This window comes from Megascapheus bottae, chromosome 17 (genome assembly GCF_031878675.1).
Source record: "Megascapheus bottae isolate mThoBot1 chromosome 17, mThoBot2.hap1, whole genome shotgun sequence".
In the NCBI taxonomy this organism is placed as follows: domain Eukaryota; kingdom Metazoa; phylum Chordata; class Mammalia; order Rodentia; family Geomyidae; genus Megascapheus; species Megascapheus bottae.
This window is the reverse complement of record NC_143525.1, coordinates 32,810,643-32,825,141: the sequence shown is the minus strand read 5'-3', so window position 1 is coordinate 32,825,141 and position 14,499 is coordinate 32,810,643. Positions and strand designations below refer to the sequence as shown.

At 41.5% G+C, this 14,499-nt stretch overlaps 1 protein-coding gene across 1 annotated transcript in view; it reads left to right on the top strand.

Annotated features, from left to right (window-relative positions):
* Window positions 1-14,499, top strand: part of Kpnb1 (karyopherin subunit beta 1) — a 36,061-nt gene that overhangs the window by 13,441 nt on the left and 8,121 nt on the right. The window contains exons 6-16 of the mRNA XM_090350717.1: window positions 729-788; window positions 1,131-1,220; window positions 1,497-1,607; window positions 2,807-2,908; window positions 5,595-5,819; window positions 8,453-8,644; window positions 9,336-9,466; window positions 10,811-10,958; window positions 11,130-11,201; window positions 11,920-12,064; window positions 13,865-13,947. Of these exons, the coding sequence (XP_090206843.1) occupies window positions 729-788; window positions 1,131-1,220; window positions 1,497-1,607; window positions 2,807-2,908; window positions 5,595-5,819; window positions 8,453-8,644; window positions 9,336-9,466; window positions 10,811-10,958; window positions 11,130-11,201; window positions 11,920-12,064; window positions 13,865-13,947 (1,359 nt within the window). The remainder of the gene's footprint in view (window positions 1-728; window positions 789-1,130; window positions 1,221-1,496; window positions 1,608-2,806; window positions 2,909-5,594; window positions 5,820-8,452; window positions 8,645-9,335; window positions 9,467-10,810; window positions 10,959-11,129; window positions 11,202-11,919; window positions 12,065-13,864; window positions 13,948-14,499) is intronic.

The following is a 14,499-nucleotide window of genomic DNA, read 5'->3' as shown; positions in this document are numbered from 1 at the left end:
TTACAGTACTTCACATTAGAACCAGTCTTCAAAACTTTTTTTTTGGTCTTTTTTTGGTGCTGAGGATTGAACCCACCACATTGTACTTACTAGGCAAGTACTTTGCCACTGAGCTACATCCCAGCCCACTTCAAAACTTTTATAAGATTGGAACTTTGTATCTTTGAAGAAAGACTCCCATTTCTCTCCCCCAGCTTTTGTCCTCCACTCTTTCCATTCCTACCAATTTGACTACTATAGATAACATACAAATAATGCCAGACAGTATTTTGATTAATTCAGCTAGCATGTCCTCAAGGCTCACCTTCTATAGCATGTCAGAATTAGTTGTTTTTAATTCTCAAAATTAAAAAATAAGGAAGTGGGTTTTTCTACATGTAGATTTTTGTTTTTCTTTTAACCAGCAGTTTTTATGATGTGGTTCCTTGCCTACTATTTCCCTGAAATATTGTATGTAAAAATCATCTTCTAAATTAAGAAATAAGGGACATCCCAGGCCCAGAGTTCAAGACCTGTGACTGGCCAAAAAAAAGGCAGGTTACATAGCAGGTACTGGAGACAAACTCATAGCTTTCTGCATGCCACCACTGCCTCAAAGAAGAACTTCTAGATTGTATCAGGGTTATGTGGTAACATGGGACAAAGACAGGGTTTCGTTATAGACTCTTGGAGTGTTTGTGTATATTGTTTATCCTGTGCTAACGCTCTTTGCCTTTGCTTTTCTACAGTCTGAAAGGCACTTTATTATGCAGGTGGTCTGTGAAGCCACACAATGTCCAGATACAAGGGTACGTATAAGCTTGTATTAAAAGTATCTCCTTCGTATAATTTGAAATATATGGGACTAGTGGACTAAAGAAACAAATTTGACCAATACTGAAAAACTACTCTATGATATATGTAACTGAAGCCCAGATGGAGTCTCAGATCAAGTGATATAGAGCATCAGCTGAGTAGGTAGTACTGCCAAAGAAACAAGTAGAATAAAAAACTGAGTAGAATATGAAAGGAGGGTTTAATTTGAGGATTAATTAATCAAATGTTTGCTAAATTGAAGACTTTAGAGATTTCCTTTAAAAGATGGATTATATTTTTATTTTGTAAATTGTTAAATTTACTTTTCTTTAAAGGTACGAGTGGCTGCTTTACAGAATCTGGTGAAGATAATGTCTTTATATTATCAGTATATGGAAACTTATATGGGTCCTGCTCTTTTTGCGGTAAGTATTAATGACAGAGCTTCTCCTTTGCAGTTCTGTGTTGTTTTTTAAGAAATGTTATGAAATGAAACAAATTCCTTGAATCATTAACGATGTGCCAAGACTTGTTCTATCTCTGTGCTGTTAAAAGTTACTATTTCTGCCTTTTATATCTAGGTTTTATATGTAAATTGTATTTTTGAATGTCTTGTTAAGATGTGGAGGGGCTCTTAATTAAGAGTCAGTACTTCCTTGAGGTTTGTAAATTTTTTCCTCTTTTTTTTTTCCCCTCTGAAGATCACAATTGAAGCAATGAAAAGTGACATTGATGAAGTGGCTCTACAAGGCATAGAATTCTGGTCCAATGTCTGTGATGAGGAAATGGATTTGGCCATTGAGGCTTCAGAGGTAAGCCTGGGGCAATGTTTCTGTAAGTAGCGCTGTTCTACCTTGGCTTTGAAAAGTATCTCGTTTGTATTACTCTCCTTCAGAAAAAGCTTTACTCTGACCGGGCTTAGAAGATATCTCAGTTCGTATCAGTTCTTGTATCCAAGGCACCTCATGAAGGAGACAAGTCCCTAGAGAGGCAGCTGATGCTAATTTCAGGCATGATTTATTGTACATACTGATATTATCACTATGAACACAAGGGGGCAATGTGTTGTAAGCTTACTGAGGCGACTTCTGATGCTGGATTATTTCATTTTAGAGGTCTTTATGCAACCCAGTCTATAGAATTAATAACTTAACATGACAGTCGCATATGAAGGGAAAAAGGAGTAATTCACTTAGAAACCTTGAAAATTGAATTTTGTTTCTAACTTTATACTTTTAAAATGTAGCCTTGTAAGCCGGGCCCAGTGGCTTATACCTGTAATCCTAACTACTCAGGAGGCTGAGATCTGAGGATAGTGGTTCAAAGCCAGCCCAGGCACTAAAGTCGGAGAGACTCTATCTTCAACTAACCATTAGAAAACCAGAAGTGGCTCTGTGGCTCCAGGGGTAGGGTGGTAGGTCTTGAGCTGAAGAGCTCAGGGACAGCGCCCAGGCCCAAAGTTCAAGCCCCATAACCAGAAAAAAAAAAAAGATAAACGTAGCCTTGTATTTGGCATTTTTAACACCATAGGCCCAATTTGATGCTGTGGTTCAAGTTGGTAGAGTGCAAGCCTTAAGCCAAAAAGCTCAGACCACACCAGGGACCTAATTGTAGACTAAAAAATAAATACCTTTGAGCCAGGTGGTGGCTCAAGCCTGTAATCCTAGCTACTCAGGAGGCTGAAATCCTAGGATCAAGGTTCAAAACCAGCCTGGGCACAAAAGGACCTGAGACTCCTATCTCCAGTTAACCTCTAGAAAATGGGAAGTAGGACTTGGCTCAAGGGTAGGGCAGTAAGTAGCTTGAACTGAAGTGCTCAGAGACAACACCCAGGCTGAGTTCAAGCCCCATGACCCTCAAAAAACAAAAAACCTTCAAAATCACAGTGACTATTGCTATTAGTCCCACATAATGTGGTACGGACACTGGGGAAATTCTCACTTACTTGTCATTAGTATTACAGCTTGTTGTTTTGCTTTTTGGTTCTAAAAATTCCTTTGTTCCTCTCCAGGCAGCAGAACAAGGACGGCCCCCTGAGCACACCAGCAAATTTTATGCCAAGGGAGCACTACAGTACCTAGTTCCAATTCTCACACAGACACTGACTAAACAGGTGAGCCTTCTTCCAAGCCTTACTAGGTCCAAACCTTACTAGGTAAGCTGTGAAAGGTTTTTACAGTGTTGGTTTGCTTTGCAAGAGTTACTTACCATAGAAGAATTTAGCAACCCCTCAATTATTTGATGTATTCTGGATGATTCAGGAATAGCTGTGCTGGGTCTGAAGATCCCCTAGGCTTGCATGGAGAAAAACTGGATCTGAATGTCTATATCTTGATTGGAAATAGACCACACACCCTGCTCTAATTTCCTTAGTACTACATTGGCCACACTGTAACAGGAGATAGGGTCTATAAAGTGGCTATGAAGAAAAATAAATCAGGAGTCCGTGGCCTGTAATCCTAGTGATCAAAAAGCTGAGGTTTGAGGATTACAGTTCACAGCCAGCCTGAGGAGGAAGGTCTGCAGGATTCTTCTCTACAGTAGTAGATTGCTTCTTGATAGATGTAAGGCCCTGGCTATATTCTATCCTCAGCACTAAAAAAGAGAATAGTTTGAGATATACACTGGCTATATGTAGGCCACTTAAATATCTGGGATATAGGTATATTTTCAGTGCTATGAGTTTGGATATAAATTACCCTCATCTTCTCTCCCCCCACCCTCCTTTGAACTCAAGGCCTTATGTGCCCAGGCCTTGAGTTCAAGCCTCAGGACTGATACTTAAAAAAGAATCAAAGAACATGACATGAACTACTGAATAAATATAGAGGTTCTAAGTTCTTTTGTAATAATTGTGCTTTGGTTACTATTGTTTTAATTTGGGGTATCACAGTTTTTCTTGGTTTGGTGTTTGGGAAGGTTCCTCCCCTCCCCCCACCAAGCTCTTTCAATGCATGTGAGATTTTTTTTTTTTTTTTTTTTTTTTTGGCCAGTCCTGGGCTTGAGCTCAGGGCCTGAGCACTGTCCTTGGACTTTCTCAAGGCTAGAGCTCTACCACTTGAGCCTCAGCACCACTTCCGGCTTTTTTTCTATGTATGTAGTGCCGAGGAATTGAACCCAAGTCTTCGTGCATGCTAGGCAAGCACTTTAGCACTAGGCCAAACTCCTGGCCTGCATGTGAGATATTTTTGAAGAGTTTTCTTTATAAGGACTTTTAAGAAACAATGCTGGTGACTTTGAGCACTGGGAAACATCTTTGTACATAGGAATATAATTTTATGTCCTGAGGCTTGACATCAGGACCTAGGACCTCTCTGAGCTCTGTGTAAGTTGGAGTGAGAATAGTGACCTGGAAAAGATAAAGGTGTGTTTGTTTGAATACACTAACTGCTCCCTTAAATTTTGGGGTCATCCTTAGGGGTTTTTTTGTTGTGTTGTGTTTTGCTTTGCTTTGCTTTGCTTTTCCTGAGGCTTAGTCTGGCCCTGGGCACTGTCCCTGAGCTCCCTTTGCTGAAGGCTAGAATTGTATTGCTTGAGTAACGGTGCCACTTCTGGCTTTTTCTGTGATTTTAATTGGAGATTAGAGTCTCCTGAAACTTTCCCACCCCGGACTTTGAACTGTAATCCTCAGATCTCAGCCTCCTGAGTAGTTAAGATTATAGGTGTGTGGCACCCACACTGATTTTATATTTTAGTTTTACAGGAACTATTTGTTGTGCTTCTCAAACTCAGAATGAATCATATTCATATTATTTTTTGAACTGCATAGGCTGCTTAGCCTATATTTTGCTGTTTATATGATTGACCACAATGAAAAACTTGTTTTCTAATCTTTTGTGGGGAAGAGATAGCACTGCTTTTTTCTTAGTTTGTTTTTGTTTTTTCAGTCAAGAGGCTTGGGTACTGTCTCTGAGCTCTTTTGCTTAAAGGCTAGTGCTCTACCATTTTGAGCCATAGCACTGCTTCTAGCTTATGAGTGGTTAATTGGAGATAAGAGTCTCACAGGGACTTTTCTGCCTGGGCTAACTTTGGACCACAATCCTCAGTCTTCGCCTCCTGAGTAGCTAGGATTTATAGGCATGAGCCACCAACCCCTGGCAATACTAGGTTCTGAATCCAGGGCTTCATGCTTGCTAGGGGTACCCTACTACTGAGCCATATCTTGAGCCTGTGAGTTCTAATGTAAGGAGAGATCTGAATAGAATCTCTTTCATGAAAATTTATTAAAAATGAAACAATTGGGCCGGCAATGTGGTTTAGTGACAGAGTGTGTACCTAGCGTGCACGAAGCCCTGAGTTCGATTCTCTAGTACCACATAAATAGAAAAGGCTGGAAGTGATGCTGGGACTCAAGTGGTAGAGTGCTAACCTTGACCAAAAGAAGCCCAAAGACAGTGTCTAAAACCTGAGTCACTACGACTCCAGAGGCACTCTACCCTTAATGTCTTCATTCTAGTCACTACGAATTCCCTTACTTGGTTTTAAACGTGTGTGTGTGTGTATTCAGACTTTACATACATGATACTCATTTTGTCATTACATGTATTTGAAGTTGGCTCATTCTGTTTTCTGGATATAATAATACTGTGTTGGATATAATCACTGTCGTGGATATAATACTAAGAAGAATCTTCCTCCTTCAGCATCTTAGGTTAACAAAGGCTATGCTGTGATGAAACTTTGTGGATTTTATATTTACTTCCCTGAGGCTTAAATTCTACAGTTATGTGGGAGTATTCAAAGGCCTTTTTGAGAATTGGTTGAACAGAAGCTTACTTAGAGCCACATTCTTTCACCAGGACGAAAATGATGATGATGATGACTGGAACCCCTGCAAAGCTGCAGGGGTATGCCTCATGCTTCTGTCCACCTGCTGTGAAGATGACATTGTGCCACATGTCCTCCCCTTCATTAAAGAACACATCAAGAACCCAGATTGGCGATACCGGGATGCAGCAGTGATGGCTTTTGGCTGTATCTTGGAAGGACCCGAGCCCAATCAGCTCAAACCACTAGTTATACAGGTGAGCCATGAAGAAGGAGAAAAGTGGGATATCACTTTCACTTTTACCTTTTTTTTTTTTTTTTTTTTTTTTTGCGGGGTGGTGGGATAGTGGCCAGTTTTGGGCTTGAGCTCAGGGTCTAAGCACTGTCCTTGGACTTTCTCAAGGCTAGAGCTCTACCACTTGAGCCTCAGCACCACTTTGGCTTTTTTTTTCCTATGTATGTGGTACCATAGAATCAAACCCTGAATCTAAAACTAATTTTAATCCTCTTGCCCAGAATAATAACATTTGCCCTGTTTATGCCAATACTGGACTTAAACTCAGGGTCTAGGTTCTAGTCCTTGGCTTTTTTGTTCAAGTCTGGTGCTGTACCACTTGAGCACAATTCCATTTCTACCTTTTTTCACTGACTTTCCTACCCTGCTATCCCACCTGGTCTCAAGCCATGAGCCTCCAGTATACAGGCCATGATAAATTACACCCTTAATCCGGTATTTATCCTTGTAGGTTTTTTGTTTTTTTTTTTTTTGGTGCGGGGGGGGGGGGGGAGGGGGGTGGCTGGTAGGTTATGGAGCTTCAACTCTGGCCTGGGAACTGTCCCTGAGCTCTTCAGCACAAGGGTAGTGCTCTACCAATTGAGCCACAGTACCACTTTGTTTTCTGGTGGATAATTGGAGATAAGAGTCTTTTCTTCCTAAGCTGGTTTCAAGTCGAGATCCTTAGACCTCAGCCTCCTGAGAAGCTAGGATTAGAGGAAGGAGCCATCAGTGCTAGCTGTTGTGAGGTTTCTTTTCTGTGCTTTATATACAACCAGATGGAGTTCTTAATGTTGTTTTGCAAAGGACATGGGTTATTGCTGTGTTGCTTAGGCTATGTCCAAAGTTCCTGCTTTTAACCTAGCAAACAGCTGAGTCCATAGGCGTGTACCACCATACCCAACTATGCTATACAGTTGTTTTTATTTATTTGTGTGTGTTTGTGTCAATGTTAAGACTGTAATTTAGGGCCTGCCTCAGGTATTTGGGGCTTTTTTTTTTTTTTTTTTCCCTTTAATCAGTTGTGGGTCTTGGGACCTAGGCCTAAACACTGTCCCTGAGCTCTTCAGTTGAAGGATAGTGCTCTACTACTTTGAGCCACAGTGCCACTTCCGGCTTTTTCTGCTTGTGTGGTACTAAGGAATTGAATGAACTCAGGGCTTCATGCATGCTAGGGAGATACTCTACCCCAAAGCCATTCCCAGTCCATCTTCTTGACTTTTTTTCACTATCACTTGACCCACCTCCCTCCTACTTCCACCTTCTTGAAATGCATCTCGTGGATTTGTCTGCTGTTAGCTAGGATTATAGACGTGAGCCATCAAAGCCTAAATTGCCTTTTTTTTTTTTTTTTTTTTTTTTTGGTGGGTCATGGGGCTTGAACTCAGCCTAGGAGCTGTCCCTTAGCTCTTCAACTCAAGGCTACTGCCTGCCCTTGAGCCAAGCTCCCCTTCACATTTTCTAGAGATTACTTGGAGACTTGGAGATAAGAGTCTCAGAGTGGGGCCGGGAGTTTGGCCTAGTGGTAGAGTGCTTGCCTAGCATGCACGAAGACCCAGGTTCAATTCCTAGGTACCACATATATAGAAAAACAGCCAGAAGTGGTGCTGAGGCTCAAGTGATAGAGCTCTAGCCTTGAGAAAGTCCAAGGACAGTGCTCAGACCCTGAGCTCAAACCCAGGACTGGGGGAAAAAAAAGAGTCGCAGAGATACGAGTCTCAGGTCCCTTTGGGCCAAGGCTGGCTTTGAACCTTGATATTCAGATTTCGGTCTCCTGAGTAGCTAGGATTACAGGTGTGGCCAACATGCCTGGCTGCCTAATAATTTTTAATAATGGTATTAATTTATCATCTGGATAAAATTGATATCTATGTAAAATAATCCCCTTATGGAAAAGGTGTGTTAATTCTGTAAAATAGTGGACTCTATATGTATTGTTTGTATTTTGTTTTGTCAGTACTAAATCTAATGGCCTGGTGCTTAAATTTGGTATTCTACCACTTGAGACATACCTCTAAGCCCAGGCATGGCTTAACACCACTAGTAGTTCCTAGGAGGTGGAGACTGATAGGATCACAGAGTTCAAGGCAAAGAGCTTTATTAATGTCCAATCTCAACTAGTAAGTTGGGCCTGATGGCTTGCCTTTTTATTATTTTTGTAGAAATTTCAAAATGAACATCTTTTCTAAAAACATTTTAGAAGCTAAGCACTAGTGGCTCACACTTAAAATCCTACTCAGGAGGCTATGATCTGAGGATGTAGATTCAAGACCAGCTCAGACCTAAAAGCTGAGGAGACTTTATCCCCAAAACATTACTCAGAAAAAGCTGGATGTGGTGCTCTTGCTTAATTGGTAGAGCATTAGGCCTTGAGCACAGAGAGGCTTAGAGATAGCACCTAGACCCTGAGTTCAAGCCTAGGATTGACCAAAAGGGGTGCAGGGGCATTTTAATGATATATTGGTAAATACACAACTAGCAAGAAGTTAGGCTGGAGTCACGACTCAAGTAAGTTTTAGATCACTTGCCTAGCAAGTAGAAGGCCCTGAAGTTAAACCTCAGTACCACCAAAAATAGTTGATGTGAATTTTATCCTTGTTCTTATTGTGTTTTCAGGCTATGCCTACTCTAATAGAATTAATGAAAGACCCCAGTGTGGTTGTTCGGGACACAACTGCATGGACTGTGGGCAGGATTTGTGAACTGCTTCCAGAAGCGGCTATCAATGATGTCTACTTGGCTCCCTTGCTGCAATGTCTGATTGAAGGTCTAAGTGCTGAACCCAGAGTGGCTTCAAATGTGTGCTGGGTAAGGGATTTCTTTCTTGGTGAGAAAAGGAGCTTACCTGAGCCACTTATAACAAAAATAAGAGATGTAGAAGAGAAGTGGCTCTACTTCACTGGAAGGCTTTTCTTAATACCATCTCCTTTCTAATGTCTTCACTTAAAATGTGGGGGAGATGCTAACTGCAGGAGCCAGTGGGAGCTGTTGACTCATGGTGACTGGTTCCCGAAGCACTTAGAGCAGTCATGGCAACCCAGCAGGAGAGACAATCTGGACTTGCTCTTTTCCTTGAGTTGCTTGGGGACAAGCAGTTTTCATTAAGGTAGAGAGTAACTGGCTATAAGAATTTACCATTGTTCAGAGAGGGGCAAGAGGGAAAAAAGGCATGCAGCCTACATGCTGACTCAGTTTAAGCAATGTGTGGTTTATTAGGGACCTTTGGGGATGTGGGAGGAGGAAGGAAGGAGTGACCTAAAAGCCTTTCTGGAATTGAAAATAAAATGGCCGGCAGTGGTGGTAGATGAAAGTATTCTGCTGCTTGTAAAATAAGTTTAAGGTAACAATATCTTGATGACCTTGGCAGAAATGTTGGTGCTTTACTAGAATTGGTTTGTTTTTAGGTCAGTTGGAAAAGACTGCTTAAGGTATCCTAAGAAAGATGAGGTAATCTTAGGTTAGAGTTCCCTTAGGACTAATAGTTCAGTGTGCGTTTCAGGCCTTCTCTAGTCTGGCTGAAGCTGCTTATGAGGCTGCAGATGTAGCTGATGATCAAGAAGAACCAGCCACATACTGCTTGTCTTCTTCATTTGAGCTCATAGTTCAGAAGCTCCTGGAGACCACAGACAGGTAACTGATCAGCCATAAAAGTGGTGATATCTTAGTATTCAATTTCTGTTGCCTTTTTTGTTGTTGATAGAAATGTGAACAGGATAGTATTTTAGCTTCTCTGAAGGAATTGTGAGAATTCTACAGTGATTGGTTATTTGTTGAGTGAATAGTTTCTGTTATTTGTTAAGAGTAACTAGTTTCTGTTACAATTAGAAGCTGAAAACAATCTACATAACTCTTAATTACCTGTAGAAAGGTCCTTTAATTTTGCATTGTTAACAGTTAAGAGCATCTGTGGTATAAGAAAAATAATGGCTCCAATAATTAATTTTATTGCCAGGCCAAATCAATGTTATAATTTTTTTTTGGATGAAGTCTGTAGATAATAATTGATAGCTGGGCTGTGGCTCATGCATGAGATCTGAAGATCAAAGTTCTAGAATTGGCCAGGCAGAAAAGTCTGAGACTGTATCCAGTTAACCAGTAGAATGCATAAAAGAAGAAGCTATGGCTCAAGTCAAGTGATAAAGCACCCGTTGTGAATCAAAACAGAACAGCTGAGTGAGGGCCAGGAGTTCAGCCTAGCGGTAGAGTACTTGCTTAGCATGCACAAAGGCCTTGGTTCGATTTCTTGGTACCACATACACAGAAAAAGCCAGAAGTGGTAATGTGACTCAAGTGGTAGAGCACTAGCCTTGAGCAAAAGCTGCCCAAGGACAGTGCTCAGAGGCTTGAGTTCAAGCCCTAGGACTGGCCAAAAAAAAAAAAAAAAAAAAGTACCAGTGCACACACAAAATATTTGGTACATAAACAAGTTTTTCAAATATTGCATAAAGAGGCATGAGTTAGGATCGCTTTTACATTATTTATGTTTTATGTGTGTTATGTCTAAAGTCATGACTAAACAGGTAAGAATAAAACCTTAACTCAGTTCAGAATTAATCTATTGGCTAGGTGTTGGTGGCTCACACTTATAATCATAGCTTTTCAATAGGCAAAGATCTCAGCATCCAGGTTCAAAGCCAGCTGGGACAAAAGGTCTGTGAGACTCTTCAATTAACCACAAAAGGCCAGAAGTGAAGATGTGGCTCAAATTAGTAGAGTGGTGGGGTTGAGCAAAAAGGCACAGGGACAATGCCTAGGCCTTCAGTTCGAGCCTCAGGACCAGCACACACTCTCCTTCCCCCCGCCCCCCCCTAAATACTACTTTTCTTGTTGGCATATGTAGAAAATTGATGTTTTTGCCTTCCATTATTTAGGGAACTGCTTTTGAATGTTGTGTCACCTAACTCTACACTGCCTAGCATTTTGCTTCTAGTTTCCTCTCAGACTTTTAAGGTTTTTACCACATGCTCCTTACAGACCTGATGGGCACCAGAACAACCTGAGGAGTTCTGCATATGAATCTCTCATGGAAATTGTGAAAAACAGTGCCAAGGATTGCTATCCTGCAGTTCAGAAAACAACTTTGGTCATCATGGAACGACTACAGCAGGTGCTTCAGATGGAGGTAAGACTTGGCATGCCACTGGCTCCAAGGAAAAGAAACAGTACTGACACCAAGCCATAATCTTAGTTGCATTTTTTTTTATCATTAGTTAAGATTATTTAATCTTCCTAGCAACCCCATCAAAAGTGAAAGATAACTCATTTAGAAGATGGTTTCTTCTTTTCCCTATAGTCACATATCCAGAGCACATCAGATAGGATCCAGTTCAATGACCTTCAGTCTCTGCTCTGCGCAACTCTTCAGGTATGATGGTGCTTCTCTTTTCTTAATTGCTCCAGGAAGGGAATAAGTCTGTATGTCAAGCTTATGTTCTTACAGAGCTGAAAAACTGTGTCAATGATGCTGATAGAACAGTATTTCCAGAAGATTGATTTGTGACTTTGGTTTTTTATTGGTCAGTCTTGGGGCTTGAACTTGGAGCCTGGGCACTCTACCACTTGAGTCACAGCACCCCTTCAAGCTTTTTCTGTGTATGTGGTGCTAAGGAATTAGACCTGGAGCTTTGTGCATGCTAGGCAAGCACTCTGCCACTTGAGCCACAGATTCACTTCTAGATTTTGTTGATTCATTAAAAATAAGATTGCAGGACTTTCTGCCCAGGTTGGATTCAAACTGTGATTCTCAGGTCTTAGCTTCCTGAGTAGCTAGGATTACAGGTATGCCACTGGCATTGATCAGTCTTTTAAATTGGAATTGTTTAACTGTCATTCCAGTAAGGCTTGTCAGATAGGCACAAATGAAATAATTAGAAATGACTGTTAATGTATATGTTGAGAAACTAAATGAAGTGAATGTTTGATCACAGGTGATTTGTGCAGAGTTCTTGGATACACAAAGTTTATTTTGCCTTTCCAAGAGAAAAATCAAGAGACCTAACTGATTTCAAAGAGGCGGGGGGGAAGGTGTGTAGAGCTCTGATTTAGAAGGGTTTGGAATTAACAGAACCCAAATTCTTTCACAGAATGTTCTCCGGAAAGTACAACATCAAGATGCTTTGCAGATTTCTGATGTGGTCATGGCCTCCCTGTTAAGGATGTTCCAGAGCACAGCCGGGTCTGGGGGAGTACAAGAGGATGCCCTGATGGCCGTCAGCACACTGGTGGAAGGTCAGTGAGCACTGATGAGACAGGCAGTGGCTGTCTTCAGACTGCAAGGAAGAGTATATATAAATTGTTTAACTGCTCTTTGTCAACATCTTTAAAGTAAATAAGGAACTAGTTTGCACCTGTCAGAGGAGAGGAGCACTATTATTTTAGGGGAGAACTTGTGTAACAACAAGTAGGTGGAGGGAGGAAGGGAGGGGGTTTAGGTTTTTATACATTCTAGAGCAAGACTCCTCTTCGGAAAACCTTTCTAACTTCAACCTGGTGCTGGTGGCTCACGCTTGCAAACCTAATTACTTAAGGAGGTTGAGATTTGAGAATCATAGTTCAAAACTTGGGCAGAAAAGCCACTGTTGTAAGGGTTTCCAAAAGGAAACTAATGCGGTTCAAGGGAAGAAGGTTTATTGAGAGAGGGAGAAAGCAAATCTCTAGTAGCACAAGAGCGATTATATAGAGGAGGGTGAAGGAGGCAGTATGGCCACAGCAGTAGCACAGGTGACCTCAGAGGATGAGGAAATAACCTCAAAGCCTGGAGGACCCCCTACTACCCCCAGCCATGCCAGTTTGCCCAGGTTATAGGTGTTGGGTGGGAATTTCTAGGTGCAAGAGGAGAGAGCCAAGGGAAGAAGGGCTCATTACTCTGGGCAGACCTAATACCCCTGAGACTAATCTTCAGTTAACGACTCAAAAATGGAAGTGAGGCTGTGGCTTAAAGTAGTAGGGTGCTAGCCTTGAGTAAAAAATGCTCAGAGGCAGTGCTTAGGCCCTTTCTGAGTTCAAGCCCCACAAATTACAAAAAAAGTTTCTAATTTCTTTGTTGTCTTGGTTTTTCTTAGTTTGACCTATAGTGCTTTGCATTTGGATTATCTAACACATAATATTCAGTGTGGTGTGCTTTTTTTGTTGTTTATTTTTGTTAATGCAAAATTGCATCAAGGGAGCCCTATCTTACTCTTTGAGGGGCCAATTGAATGCACACTAACACCTTTACCTAGGTGGTCACTAGTGTGTTACATTTACTTGTAATTCTTAGCTACTCAGAAGGCTGAGATCTGAGAATCATGGTTCAAGTCAGCCCAGGCAGGCAGGAAAGTCTCCAAGGCTTTTTTTTAACCAGTCCTGGGGCCTGAACTAGGGGCCTGGGCACTGTCCTTGGCCACTTTACTCAAGGCTAGCACTCTGCCACTTGATCCACAGTGCCACTTCTGTGTATGTGGTTCCTGGACAAAGTTAAATATGACTCTTTTTTTTTTTTTTCTCCAGTTGGTCGTGGGGCTTGAACTCTGGGCCTGGGTGCTGTCCCTGAGCTCTTCAGCTCAAGGCTACTGCTCTACTCCTTGAGCCACTGTGCCATTTCTGGTTTTCTAGAGGTTAATTGAAGATAAGAGTCTCCTAGGACTTTAGTGCCCCGGCTGGCTTTGAACCATGATCCTCAGACCTTAGCCTCCTGAGTAGCTAGGATTACAGATGTGATCTACCATGCTCAGCTTATCTCCATTCAAGCACCTAAGAGCTGGAAGTGGTTAGGTGCTGACTTTGAGCAAAAAAGCTCAAGTCACCACCCAGGCCCAAACAAAGCATAAGCCTTAGGGCTGGAACAGATGCATGAACACATACAACATTTTAGTAATCTAGAATGCTTCTTCAGGGGTGACTTCTGTAAGGTCTTACAGTTATAAATTTGGCTTTTGTGACAGCTTTTGCAACGGAAACATTAACTTACAGCTCCACACAATACTGAGGAGTGACTACATATTGGAGAACCAGGTTGCTGTCATTAGCTAATACTTTGTTTCATTACAGTGTTGGGTAGTGAGTTCCTCAAGTACATGGAGGCCTTTAAACCCTTCCTGGGTATTGGATTGAAAAATTATGCTGAGTACCAGGTAGGGTATGCCTTTCAGAATGCCAGCTTTGGGTTTTGTGGGAGGGTTTTTTGTTTATTTGATGGTTGGGGGGGGTGGGGGAGCATTTTTTTGTATATGCACTAGAGATCCAGTCCAGGACCTTGACCATGCTAGGAAAGCATTTTTCCACTGAGCCACATCCTAATCCTCAAAATAATATATTTTCATATATGCCTGATAGTTTGTGTAATACAGACAGAATGAACTTCCTGTATCCTAGGTCAGTCCTTGAGTGTCTGATTTGGAATAATCCATTCAACAAAACAGGATATTGGATCCATCTGATAAGAGATCACAAGAACACTCAGTTCTTCCACCACAGTCCCTAATGAATATCTCAGCTAATCCTAGTTTCTTTCTTGCCATATTGGTTGTTAAAAATCACAGTAAGGGCCGGGAGTTTGGCCTAGTGGTTAAAGTGCTTGCCTAGCATACATGAAGACCCGGGTTCGATTCCTTGGTACCACATACATAGATAAAAGCCAGGAGTGGTGCTGAGGCTCAAGTGGTAGAGCTCTAGCCTTGAGAAAA